This window comes from Erythranthe guttata, chromosome 14 (genome assembly GCF_056151865.1).
Source record: "Erythranthe guttata isolate IM_541 chromosome 14, IM_541, whole genome shotgun sequence".
NCBI classification, from domain to species: Eukaryota; Viridiplantae; Streptophyta; class Magnoliopsida; order Lamiales; family Phrymaceae; genus Erythranthe; species Erythranthe guttata.
In genome coordinates, this window is record NC_142546.1 from 24,119,684 (window position 1) to 24,133,688 (window position 14,005).

Here is a 14,005-nt window from a genome sequence, read left to right on the forward strand (position 1 = left end):
ACTCCTGGGACCAACGATTGCTTAAGAATTACAACATAGAGTTTGAATTGTCTACCTTACCCTTTTATTTAAAAAAACATAAATATAAAATTGAAATGCCTAATTTACCTATCTATCTCAATTTCCATCACCTCCTTCAACCGAAAAATAATTTATTTTACAGAAGAGTTGGGGCTAAATTGAAATATTATTCGAGGGTTTATCAAAGTTTTGGGCAAACTTGTTGTGTTGATAATTTTGAGGGACATAAATGGAGTAAACTGCAAAAAATACCATTGTGTAATCTCTAATTAGTGAAAATCCCCCTATGATAAATAAACTAGCAAAAACCCCCCTTATGAAATTATTTAAATAGCACACTCGACCCCTTTCTCATTTGAGTGTTGACTTCATATAAAAAGACACAAATACTCCCGAGATTTTGCAATTAATAAATTCTTATATTTTTTAAATATTTTAATTATTTTATTTTTCTTATCTCTTAATTATAAAGGTACAATGGGGTTTTTAATTTATTTTTATTTTTATCATCACATAATTTTTGTATATATTTTAAATTATCGCTACATGAAAAGAAAACTTAAATTCCATTATGATGATTTAAAAAAATATATATTTAATTTGATTAACAAATTTTTAATATTTTTTAAATTTAATTATTTACTATTTTTAATCATATTTTAATTTCTAAACAATCAAATTAAAAGGAAAATATATATACATATAATATATATATACATATAAATACATGTTTAGGGTCAATTTCGTCATTTTACGTCCAAAACCAACTACCAGTCGCACAACCCGCGAGTGAGCCACACTTAAGTCAGTCGGGGCCCGCCGGGGGGTTGCCTTTAACTAAATTTCACATGGGGTTTTTTGTTAGTTTATTTATCAAAAGGGTTTTTTGCTATTTGAAAATTACACATTGATACCTTTTGCAGTTTACTGACATAAATGTGTTGCTTGGATCTCACCCTAGATAAACACCGGTATTTTAATCTACTTATGTTTTGTCATTGTGTATATTTACTCCAATCTCATTATTTGACAATTAATTATTTAATTCGAACAATAAAAGGACCAATAACAATCGATCACAAAGAATGGGTAAAAAGAAGTTGTAGAAATTGCTCAATAAATATGTTAACACGTTGTATAAAGATGATACAAGCTTACACACGATATACTCGTAAATAACCAATAATGTAAAAACCAAAATATGAAAAGCCGCCAATTATATAATGTATATTGCCGATTTTTCAGATTTTAATTAGATATAATAACGAATAATATCTTTGGAATTACAAGTGCATTTACGCGTATAAGTTCGTTTCATGTGAACATGAAGTGAACTTGGAGCAGTTGCGGAAAAGCGGCAGCTCATTATCATAATCTATTTCTTGGAAAAAGCTTCGATCGTAGAACCAATCACCAATTGCTTGCGCAATTGTCTGCAAATTAAAAAAAAAAACGGCATTAATTGAAGGAAATTGTTACCGAAATATGAATTTATAATGAAAAAATTGCTATTAATTTTAAAATCATGAGCAAATATTACCTTGCCCGCCAATAAAGTAGACTGGTCCCAACCTGCGTGTTCGTAGAAGTGACCGTGACGGTAGCAAGAGTGAACAAACATTCCTACGGATGTAGTATCGCTTATTTCTTGCAATGTTTGTCTAGAGGCGATGCCGTAATCTGAAATTAATTAAATCGTAAAATAATAATTGAGAAATTATTTAAAGATTTTAATAGAACAAATAAATAAATAAATAGCAAAAAATGATTAATGAATAATAATACCTTTCATGGTTTGTAGTTGAGAAGGCGTGCATACTTCTAAATTACTAGTGCAATTTGTCCAGGTGGACTCGTTTGAAAAGAAGTTGTGCGTTAACTGAAATAATGTAAATTCCAATTATAAAAATGCATTAATAATTAACTTTTTTGGGGTTAAAATGGTAATTGTACCTGATATTCATCGAAAGCTGATTCGACTAAAAAGAGGGGTGTCTTCATATCTCCGATAATATTTTCGGGGAAAAGGCACTGCAATTTTTTTTGTGTAATAAAAGTTTATTATCTATTTAAAAAAAAAAGTATTTTAATTTATTTTAATTTTCTCACCAAGCTCGCGTTCATTCTTGACGTGCACGACGAAGGCAAAGAATCGGCGTGTATTCCCTGCATGCATAAATATATGCATTAATTATAAGGATTAAAATTTCATTTACTGAATAAATAAATTAGAAAAATACAAAAGTGTTTCATTTTTACGTACATGATATGCAGTTACGTTGGCGAAATATTCAGCTCTCTTGTCGGCTCCAGGAAGATGTTTTCTGTTACAAATTTATTTACCGCGAAATTTTATACTTTAATATAACATTAATATATATAATAAAAAAAAATTGAGTTAATACTAATATAAAAATCGTACGCGTGGATGAAAAACCCGGAATCGGTAAGGCATTTTACTCTCTTAGCATTAGGTAGAACTTCTTGACTGAAGCGGTCGCAATGTAATATTGCTCCCAATCCACCGGCCGAGTCCCCAGCAAGTATGGCCTATATATAAAATCCCACGTCGATCATATAATTGCATTTTAATCGTATATATGAATATATATATATATATATATATATATATATATTGAGTAATCTCGTAAAATCCAGCTGTACATTTTCGGCGTTCGACATTCCTTTTGCTAAAAGATCTTCTATGATCGCATCGAAAATTCTTGCACCCCTACGAGTAATGTTGGTATTCTGTGAAAATAATAATAATCAAGAAATTAGAAGTACGCGGAAATATATATAAATCCATAACACTAAATATACACACGATCGACTTACCGCTTCAAGGTTTCCCAAATACGAAGAACAATCGCAGTATCCAATATAAACTCGGTTCCAGTTATAGAAATCTGGAATTGAAAGACAAATTTTTAATATTATTATTGGTAGAATATAATAAATGTGTATTTTTTTTAAATTAAATTAACGTGAATCAGTTATTAGTTAAATTAATTACCTGGATTTTCGGTTTGATTTTGGCTATCGATTTGTCCGAAAGTAATGTTCTTCTCTTTATATTTGGAGCTCCCAGTGCTCTGTGTTGTTCTATAGAGACACTTTTCCTCTGTATTACACCACCCACCCCCCTTAAATTCAAAATAAAATAATAATTATTTAATCTTTAAAATAAAAATAATATATTTGTAATCTAAATTAATTTGTTGGTTTTTTAATTAATTTAAATTTTAAAGAGTTGCACCTGAAGTTCGAGAAACCAATTATTGGCGCCTTCTCCAAATCCTTTAGCATGATAATAAGCTGGTGGACTCCCATCCAAACAAACTGCACAGTAAAACATTTTAATTAAGATTAAATGAATATAAATATTCGATTAATGAACATAAATCATTAATTAATTTAAGAAATAAAAAATAAAAAAAACCTGCTCCTTTTGCTACAGCACTTTGAAGGATTGTGATGTTGACATTGTTAAGGTTAGCACTTGCATGAATAGTCATTGAAATAACTAAACACACGAGTAACTTTAACCAGTGATCAACCGCGGTCTGAATGTTTATCGCCATTCTTCACGAAAATAAAATTAATTATAAGTTTTTTTTTTGTTGTGAATTTTATTAATAATAATATCCATTTTTTTAAATTTTGTTTCTTGAACGTGAAAAATGAAAACTAACCTTTTGAACCACGTTTGATCACTTTCCAAAGGAATTATTTAAATATATAATTATTTATTTGATTTTGCTTTGATTTTTGGTGTGTGATTTTGTTCATTATATATAGTGCATGTTCTTCCAAGAAGCTAGGTCAACCGTTCGTTTCCGGATGATGCACAATTATTTTCGGACTTATATGGTCAGGATTCTACCACGTGTCTCATGCTCCTTTTAGAACCCATAATTATTGGGTTTGTTTAGAACGGGTCGATTGGCCCTAAACTTTGACGCATCATTACTCTGAAATTTTTTGAAAAATATAGTTTTCATCCCTCAAGTTTGATATTATTCCACATTTGGTCCCTCTTGTTTTAAATATTTTTAGTCCTTTTCCGTTAGTTTTCGATTAGTACTAATAGGCCGTTCACTGCCTTAACTGACGGGCTAACGGTAAATTGACGAAAATGACTAAAAACGTTGGATTATTGAAACATAAGGGACTACATGTGTTTTTTGTGAACATAGGGGACCAAATGTGAAATTGGTGAAAAATTGAAGGATGAAACTTTAAATTTTCCCCTGAAAAATTATATGGGCTGGGCTAGTCTGCATAGCCCTTCACCCCAATATACCTCTACTTGCAGGGCCAATCATTAGAAGTAGTTGGGCCAGCAACCGCATATAAATATATAAAGGTAGTTAAAAACTCTAACGGGATAATGCATTGGATACATTATTCCGATAGGGTTCTAATGGACTATTGGTTTCAGGAAGTGGTGAAGACAACTAAGAGTTATGGGTGATTTAAAAAATATTGGGGGAGCCATGTCACCCCATAACTCCCCATAACTCTATGTTATCTCCACAACTAGCTAAAAGTAATAGTCCATTAGAACCCTATTGGAATAATGTATACAATGCATTATCCCGTTAGAGTTTTTAACTACCTTTCAGGGGGGTGAATGTAATTATCGATACCACAGGGACCTTACAGTTATTTAAGCTTACCTCAGGGGGGTGTGTGTAATTTACCCTAAAATATATTTAAAAATCTAAATAATTTTGACTGTGATTGATTGTTTTCAGCTTGATTAGAAAATATAATCTTTACTTGTATAATGATTAGATGAAAAAACTTTAATTTCTTAGTTATTAGTATTCAAAATAAAAATATATATATTCGATCTCGTTAAATATGTAGTCTACAATTTGGATAACTCGGGCTATGTCGCACTATAATTGACGAATAATAGTGGATTTGCCCGATTATATCACTGAAACATGAATCTGCTTTCGTGCAACTTTGGTACATTACATCTTATATTATAAATTTAAGTAAATTATGTACGCTCTACTCTAAATATGTTGTGATATTTTAAGATATATATATTTCATCTCTACTCTAAATATGTTTTAATTAACACATGATAAAAATGGATTTAAAGAAATACAACTTAGGCAATGTTTTCCTTTTTAAAGGATATAAAAATGGCCCGAACCTCGTTGGATTTAAATTTGAATCTGATTGCGAACTAATTAAAATATGGGCCCAATAGGATATATCAAATTTAAATTTTGGCCCCCCATTTTCTTGCAAATATGATTTTTGGCAACCTTCATTTGCATGTTTTAATGAATTTATTGTATAAAAAAAAATTGCAGCGATGTATTTTCAAAAAAGTTTAACCTACTCATCGGTGTGTTATTTCGAAAATAACTCGTCACCTTTATAAAATATCATGTATTCGCCCCCGGTTGAGCTCTAATTAAAATATACTTATTTATAAAGATGGACAAGCGTACACACGATATACTTGTAAAATTCAAATTTAAGTAGATAATTAATGATTAATATCATTGGAATTACAAGTATGAGTTTATATTCATAAGCCTCGGTCATATATATGAAGAAGCAATGAACTTGGAGCAGTTACGGAAACGTGGCAGCTCATTATCGTAGTCTATTACTTGGAAAGAAGTTCGATCGAAAAACCAATCACCAACCGCCTGTGCAATTGTCTGCAGATTAAAAAAAAAAATTTACGTCAAATAATAATTATATATTGCTACTGGGGAATATGAATTCGGTTAATTAAGAATAAAATTACCTTGTCTCCCAATATAAATGACCCTTCCCAGCCTGATTTCTCGTAGAAGTGACCGTGACGGAAGCAAGGGTGAACGAATATTCCAACAGATGTAGTATCACTTATTTCTTGCAATGTTTGTCGAAGTGCTACGCCGTAATCTGAAATTAAAATGTATAAATTTAGGAAAAATAATAATTCGGAATTAATTAAAAAATAAATAAATTCAAAATTAATGGGTACCTTTTATGGTTTGTAGTTGAGAAGGCGTGCAAACTTCTAAATTATTAGTGCAATTCCACCAAGTGGACTCATTTGAGAAGTAGTTTAACGCTAACTGAAACAAATTAAATCCAAATTATAAAAAAAAAAAAAAAAAAATCATTAATATATTAGTTAATTATAATTTGTTATGGTTGAATATTAATTAATAATTGTACCTGGTATTGGTCAAAAGCTGTTTCGACTACAAAGAGGGGCGTCTTGATATCTCTGATAATATTCTCAGGTAAAAGGCACTGCAATTTTATTTATTTATTTATTACTATAATATATATTATTTTTGTAATAAAGCTTATTTTTTAACAAATATTAAATAAATTTGAACTTTAATTTGTTTATAATGTTCTCACCAAGGTCTCGTCCATTCTTGACGTGCATGACGAAGGCAAAGAGTCAACGCGTATACCCTGTATGTATAATTGTATATATCAAAATATATATTATAAAGATAAAACTTAATTTAATAAATAAATAAATGTTCCATACACGTGACAAATATTATTTTTAATTTGTATAATTGTTTATATATATTTACATACATGATATGCAGATACATTGGCATAATATTCAGCTCTTTTGTCGGCTCCTGGAAGATGTTTCCTGTTACAAATTCATGCACACACAAAATTTATACATTATTTTTTTTTTTGAACAAACAAAATTTATATATACATTATTTATACATTATATATATTGACATACATATATTTATAAAAAACTGAACTAAAATAATGTAAAAATCGTACGCATGGATGAAAAAACCGGAATCGGAAATGCACTTCACTCGCTTAGCATTAGGTAGAAGTTCACTGAAGCCGTCGCAATGCAACATGGCGCCCAATCCACCGGCTGAGCCACCTGAAAGTATGGCCTATATATAAAATTCCACGTCAGCAAATTGCATTTTAATTATATACCATTTACATATACGAACGTATCGAATATATAAATTGATGGGAAATAGATAAAATACATTTTCGGCGTTCGACATTCCTTTAGCTAAAAGATCGTCCATGATGGCATTAAAAACCCTCGCACCCCTACGAGTAACGTTGGTTTTCTAAAGAAATAATCAATAAACTAAATTAAATTAAATTAGGTGAAAAATAAATCGAGTGTATATTAATTCTTTTTTCTATTATTATTATTATAAGATCGACTTACTAATTCAACATCTCCCATATACGAAGAGCAATCACAGTATCCAACATAGACTCTATTCCAATTATAGAAATCTGGAAAATAAATTTGTTGGTACAATTATTGGTGCAGGATGAACAATATAATACTATATAGTTTAATTATATGCGAATATATTAATTAAATAATTAATTAATTACCTGGATTCTCCGTTTGGTTTTGGCTTTTGTTCTGTCCAAAGTAAACGGACTTGGGTTTATATTTGGAGCTCCCACTTCTATCCGTTAATCTAACGGCACAATCTTCATCTGAGATACACCAACCACCCCCCTACAATTCAAAACCTCAAAAAATCAATAATTTTTTTTTTTTTTAATATTTAAGCCAAAATATTTTTAATATTTAATATTTTTTTTTCTCCGCAATCGAATTTTATTTAATTTTTTTTAATTAATTAAAGAGTTGGACCTCGAGATAAAGAAACCAATTATTGGCGCCATCTCCAAATCCTTTGGCATGATAATAAGCTGGTGGGCTTCCATCTAAACAAACTGGACAATAAAACATTAGCAATTATATTAAGCTTTTAAATGTAATTTCAATATTATTTTTTTAACATATATGATTAATAAATAGAGTAAACATAATTAATTTAAAAAATTAAAATTAAATCAAACAAATTAAACCTGCTCCTTTTGCTTCAGCTACTGCACTGTCAAGGATTGTAATGCTGATATTATTGTAATCATGAGCACTTATATTAGTACTCATCGAAATAATTAAACAAATAAATAGCTTTAACCAGTAATCAACCATGGTCTGAATGTTTTTCTTCATTCTTCACATGAAACGAAAAAAAAACGATTTATTTGTAAGTATATTAATTATTTGTGAATTTTCTGAATAATAATACCAATAAATTAACGTGGTGTGAAAAAGAGAAAAAAAATGTTGAAAAAATAAATAATGACATTTACTAATAATGTTTATGAACACTATCCTTAAATGTGGTGTGAAGAAGAGAACATGTAACACAAATACTAATGGAATTTGCTATATATATACACAATTTAAATATTTTTTGCACCAAAAAAAAAAAAAAAAAATTTAAATTGTGTATATATATTTTTTAAATATTTTTTATTTATTTAATGGAAACTAACCTTTTGAACCACGGTTGATCACTTTTCAAAGGATTTAATTAAGTATTTAATTATTATTTTATTTTTAGTTTTGATTTTGATTTCTCGTATTTGATTTTGTTCATTATATAGTACATGTTTCATCTAACTGAAAGCTATGTCAACCGTCCATTTTATTTATTGATGCAACATTATTTTCGAAGTTCGATGATCTATATTATATCATCCATGTGTCTTATATTATCTACTTAATTTTTATTTTATTTTTAAAAATTAATGACTTGAAATTTATAATAATAACAAATTCATTTAGAACCCATAAACATGGGATATTTACAATGGGCCAGTCAATCGGGCCTCATTTGGGCCGCACGGATACACTGAAAGTCATAGTAGATGCAATACTTATTGGAATATGGGCTTCTTCAATTTTTTATTTATTATTTTATTTATTTATTTATTTTTAAATTAACGGCTTACGATCGTTGGTTCTTACAGAGTTCTGCGGTGCACTAGATCACTACCCCACACAATACATAAAACGGCTAGGCGCTATTACCCCCACATTTTGAATTCTCAGTTGCAGACCCTCACCCCCACCCCTACCCCCACCCCCACCCTCCCGGCATTCTCACTTCTGAATTTTGAGATCCAAAATTCTTGATCGGAATCTGCAAAACCCTAGTTTTTGGAATTGAGATTCTTTCGTTACAGCGGCGGTTGGATGATGGAACTCCCCCAAGAAACCGACGATTACATACGAGGATCGATCGATGACAGCGTCGGCCTTCCGGTGCCGTCCGACACTCTTCTTCACAAACTCCGCGCCGTCGAAGCGTCGCACGTGCATCTTCGCCATCAGTATCTCTCTCTGCAATCCAGGATTAAGGAAAAAGACGAAATTATCGAACGGTCTAGGGTTTGTCTTTCCCCTCTTTTTTTCCCTCTCAATTTGAAGTGCAATTGTTGTGTTCACATTTGAAATAAAATTTTCGATTTTTTTTTTTTCAGGCTGAGTCGAGTATGAATGCTGTGGCTTTGAAGAAATTCGTGGAGGAAAACCAAAAGCTTGCTTCCGAATGCTCGAATTTGTTGGCGGCGTGCAACAAGTGGGAGAGGGAGTGCTCGCTTTATGACCGCGATCGAGAGGCTTTAATGGATTTTGCGAACGAGGCGGATGAGAGGGCAAAGGAAGCTGAGATTCGGAACCATGATTTGGAGGAGGAGAAGAAGAAATTGATGGAAGAGTTGCAGTTCTACAAGTTTCGGTGCGAGGGCCAGTTGGTAAATTCGATTTCTTGCTCTACTGTTTTTTAATTTTCTTGAATCTCATGTTTTGGTTTGTTTCTTTGTTGATTTTTCACTGCTATTGAAAATTTAGTTGTGTATGATGATTTTCTCTTTTTCTTACACGAATTCAATAATATTACATTTTTAGGGGTTATGCTTGCTATAGTATATTCGACACAATGGTAAACGGACATATCTTTTGGATTGTGATTAAGTGAAATTTAGGCATTTGTTCATTTGTACTATTTGCCTCTTCAAGCATCTCTGTATTATGAAGTCTTTAAACTCCAGCGTAAAATAAAGTTCTTTAGCAAATAAATTTTCAATGTTTTTAGGTGGAGTTTGTGCTATAGGATTTTTGTTGTATGTTGTTCATTCTTTTATCTCACTTTGTAGGCAGCCATATTCCATTCAGAAAATTTGTGCCAGGGTTGCTTTGGCAGAAACCTCGTATCCCATTTTTTTAGGGTAGAGATCAGTTGCGATGCAACACATAGGTTCTTCTCTTTTGAAACATGTTTAAGTTCGATTTTATTTGAAATGCCTGGCAGTTTAAATAAAAATGTACCATATCTAAATTTGCTCTACTCCTAAGCAGTTATATTTTGTGATGGATTTTTATATTTAAAAATGTGAGTATGTTCTGCATATTACTCTAATTCTCTATTGAGTCTGACATCTGTCTGATTTGATGGCTGTAGGAGAATGCTGTGTCGGCAGATGACCTGCATGTGGAAGAAGTTTTACTTGATTCACTGTTGACTACTCTGTTTGGCAAGGATGATATTGGTCCAAATGCACTTAGTTTTTTGGAGGCACACGGTGGAGTTGAAGTTTGCCAAAAGTTACTGAAAATGTGGACTAGGTGAGAAATTATATTATAGATGTATCTCTTCAGATTACGACAAAACTTCTGTTGCTACTTCTTGTGAAATCTGTCGCTGAAATTAATATTTCATTATAGCTTGAGGCCTTTAACTCAGAAGACAGTAGCACTGGCAGCAGAGGTGAAAGTCTTGGAAAAAGATAAAGATCATTTAAAGATTAACCTTCATAGAGCTGAAGACGAGGTATGTGGATTAGTATTTTATATATATAGATAATATACGTTTAAGGGTCAATTTTCCACGTGTTTCTGCTAATACGAAACGTACTTTTCAGGTAAACGTACTGTTCGAAGAAAACAATATACTAAATGAGGAGAACAAAAGATTAACGAGGCAATGTCTTAAAGAAAAGCATATTTGTGGCTCGGGTGGAACTAGCGCGTCTGGAAAGGTACGGGATTTTTTAGGAGCAAGTGCTTATAATTAACTTTCGTTTTTTTTTTTATGATTCCGCTGTTATATTTAATTATGTATCGGTTGAATTCCTTTTGTGGGTTGCTTGGTTACAGGGGAAACGAAAATCAAGCCCTAAGATGTGCAGCCCAGTGGAGAAGAAAATCGACTTTGGTGATGTGAATACACAAAGACTGCCTCTTTCACCACTGCAATCCAACTCTCCTGAATCGAGAATGCACAACAATTAGCATATGTGATTTGTTTCCGAAAGAAAAAAAAAACTAACTTTTTGTAATTTGTATTAGTGGTGAAAACATTTTCGTTTTCACTTTTAGAGGGACGAAACGAAGCATATTTTCTCCCTTTCTTTTTGTGACAATATAATATGGCCCTGGAAATTTCTGTCTATTGAAATTTTATTGCAAATTTCAAATTAGTAAAATGCAAATACAACCTAATATATTTGTTCATACACTTCTCTATTGTCTAACAAGCAACAACCACTGTTAGTTTTATAACGGATGGGGGAAAAGTGAACAACAATTTTGGAAGTGGGGCCAAATATAGCATATCTAATAAGTTAGGGGATGAAAATGCAATTTGGCGGGTCTGCTGTGCCTTATCCATCTCCTCTGTACTTCAAAATCAGCATAAACCCATATGTTTGCATAACATCAAAGCTTTCACAGCTGCTCCTACAATGGCCGCCGCATTTGGTCTTTTAAATTTCCCTCCGGCCACCGCTCACTTCTCCAAAAACTCCCACCTATTCCTTCCTTCGCCGCCGCACAACCCCTGCCTTCTCTCTCTGACCTCCACCACCACCAAACGGCGGAGAGCCACTCTCCAGCTGGTCCTCGTGCAATCCACCCCCCAAGTCGAAGCGATTCCCGCCGCCGTACAATCGGAAGTCCCCGAAGAGAACGTCGCGGAAGAAGATGAAGTTTCTCAGACGAGGCTGCTTCTCCAGAATGTTCCGTGGACGTGCACCGCAGACGATATTCGCCCACTGGTCGAGAAATTCGGTACCGTTGTTGATATTGAGGTAGGTTTTCGCCTCCTATCAATATTTTTGCCCTAATTTTTTTGCTCCCCCCAAAATTCTGATTTGTTATTGGCTTTTAGTTTTCAATGTATAATAAATCTAGAAACAGGGGTTTAGCTTTTGTAACAATGGGTTCACACGAAGAAGCTGTTGCTGCTCTTACTAGTCTCAATTCCTCTGTAAGTATCGAAAATTTCGATTTTGATGATCAATTTTGCTTACTACAGACACACAATTTTGGGTAATTATGTGTAATTTTTCTGTATGGAAAACGAATAGGAATTTGAGGGTAGAGTATTGCAGCTGAATTGGGCAAAACCAAAGAAAGTGAAACATTCGGCTGTTGCGGAGCCTAAGCCGCTACCCATACACAATTTGTATGTTACGAATTTGCCCTTTCAAGCTAGGGCGAAGGATCTTAGGGATTTCTTTAATGCGGATAATGCGAATGTTGTTTCTGCTGAAATCATATTTCAAGATACTCCTAGGCGTTCGGCTGGTTATGGCTTTGTTTCGTTTAATACCAAGGCTGAGGCCGAGGCTGCACTTACCGCTTTTCAAGGGAAGGTAGTAATTGATTTTGCCTCTTTTTTTTGAATTTTGAATTATATATATGGTGGAGTGAATATTGAAATTTGTGTAAGTAATGCTTGTGTTGTAGGAGTTTATGGGAAGATCGATTCGGGTGGCGTTCAGTAAGAGGTTTCTGAGGCAGGCGACAAAGGCAACTATTGAATCGGAGAGTGTTGAAGCAGCAGCTTCTTGAATTTTGTTTAGCATGTGAGAAATGTGAGTTTTTTTTTTGTTTTTTTTTTTTGTTTTCCTTTCTTTTACTATCTATTCTCCGTATTTCGAATATGTGTATATATCTTCGTTATGTCGTCCAAAAAGAATTATATTTGATATCAATATGCAAGAATGGCAAAAGATATATGTTAAAATGAGCTCTGATTTTCCTCTGAATCGTTCAGTTGTCAGCGTCATAAAAGCACGTTAGGATTTCTTATTTCGAGAAGTTTTCGGATGTTATTATTTGATGAAAACATCTTGATCGATATAGAAGTTTCGGTGGCACGTGTTGGAAAATCGTAACTTTTTTGCCTGAAAAGTTACACAAGTGCAATTAGTAAAATGAGCATATCGAGTGTGTAATTGTGCATTACTCATTTGTACCTTATCATCTCGACTTGATATATTGAATCTTGAAATGGCCTCTGAAAATGCATGGAACGACGAAGGAATTATAATGCAACCTGATATATCATATATGCTCGTTTATTATGTATTTGGAATATTGGCTGTTGAATTGCGGTGGAACCATCTTCTTCTTTCTTTTAGATACGATAAAGATAACTCGTAGAGAAGAGAAGAAACTATTGCTGCAGAAGCTGAGATGGAGAATCACCATTGGTCAAAGTTGGTTGTGAATGAAGAGACGAGTTTTGCTGAGTCAACCCGGCTTTTTTTCTAGTTACGTCTCGATTGGATTGGCTTCTAATTGTCGGGGGATATCGTAGGATGAGAAAGTATGTTTATTTTCATCAGTAAACAATGTAGTAATATTATTTGTTTTCTGCGTTCTGAAATTTAGTTTACAGGGATTTCATATCTGTTTGTAATAATTTTCTGGGTCGATCTGGAAATATCGTGCAGCAAAGTTTTTAATAATTTATATATCAATAAAAGGCTATTTAAAAAAAACGGCATTTTCTTGTAATATTTACAAAATATCACATGTTCGCACATAAACATGATTCAAAATATAGTATAATCTCGATAACTTAATAACTTCGTTTAAATAATATTTTTTCGGTCCTGACTCGATAAAATGTACTAGAATTATTAGTTCGATAATTTAATATTTTGCTAAATTAATAGAGTTTAGATAAATTTATTTATTTTTCCCGTATGAATAACTCATAAATAGTTAGATATAACGTCATAATCATTTCAACTAAATTCAGCCAACTTTTCAATATCTTGATCATGCAAATATTGAAAATCACAAACCAATCTTTATATACAAGCTATATATTGATTT

General features: G+C 32.3%; 3 protein-coding genes across 4 annotated transcripts; 2 read left to right on the plus strand and 1 right to left on the minus strand.

Annotated features, from left to right (window-relative positions):
- Positions 1 to 1,136: 1,136 nt before the first annotated feature.
- LOC105958774 (uncharacterized) lies at positions 1,137 to 8,445 on the minus strand. The gene is made up of 26 exons (XM_088812826.1): positions 8,368 to 8,445; positions 7,891 to 8,042; positions 7,673 to 7,755; positions 7,405 to 7,534; positions 7,229 to 7,299; positions 7,038 to 7,124; positions 6,811 to 6,935; positions 6,604 to 6,664; positions 6,415 to 6,471; positions 6,223 to 6,300; positions 6,026 to 6,119; positions 5,804 to 5,943; positions 5,595 to 5,714; positions 3,934 to 3,995; positions 3,464 to 3,606; positions 3,281 to 3,363; positions 3,038 to 3,167; positions 2,860 to 2,930; positions 2,686 to 2,772; positions 2,444 to 2,571; positions 2,285 to 2,345; positions 2,131 to 2,187; positions 1,975 to 2,052; positions 1,807 to 1,900; positions 1,562 to 1,701; positions 1,137 to 1,454 (listed from the first exon to the last, which is right to left on the minus strand). Exons 2-26 carry the CDS (start codon positions 8,039 to 8,041, stop codon positions 1,317 to 1,319), a joined length of 2,469 nt encoding a protein of 822 aa, XP_088668952.1. The 5' UTR covers position 8,042; positions 8,368 to 8,445; the 3' UTR covers positions 1,137 to 1,316.
- A 423-nt stretch (positions 8,446 to 8,868) lies between these two features.
- LOC105958917 (uncharacterized) lies at positions 8,869 to 11,333 on the plus strand. Its single transcript, XM_012982918.2, has 6 exons — positions 8,869 to 9,265; positions 9,358 to 9,630; positions 10,338 to 10,501; positions 10,601 to 10,706; positions 10,798 to 10,914; positions 11,033 to 11,333. The coding sequence occupies exons 1-6, from the start codon at positions 9,071 to 9,073 to the stop codon at positions 11,165 to 11,167; spliced, it is 990 nt and encodes a 329-aa protein (XP_012838372.2). The 5' UTR covers positions 8,869 to 9,070; the 3' UTR covers positions 11,168 to 11,333.
- Positions 11,334 to 11,529: 196 nt separating this feature from the next.
- Positions 11,530 to 13,354, plus strand: LOC105959344 (RNA-binding protein CP33, chloroplastic). 2 transcript variants are annotated; one of them, XM_012983430.2, is made up of 5 exons: positions 11,530 to 11,964; positions 12,045 to 12,143; positions 12,244 to 12,531; positions 12,626 to 12,753; positions 13,303 to 13,354. In XM_012983430.2, exons 1-4 carry the CDS (start codon positions 11,620 to 11,622, stop codon positions 12,728 to 12,730), a joined length of 837 nt encoding a protein of 278 aa, XP_012838884.2. In that variant the 5' UTR covers positions 11,530 to 11,619; the 3' UTR covers positions 12,731 to 12,753; positions 13,303 to 13,354. The 2 variants fall into 2 exon arrangements, with proteins under 2 accessions (XP_012838884.2, XP_088669898.1); XM_088813772.1 differs by having other exon boundaries at positions 11,540 to 11,964; positions 12,626 to 12,744.
- The last annotated feature ends 651 nt before the right edge of the window (positions 13,355 to 14,005 follow it).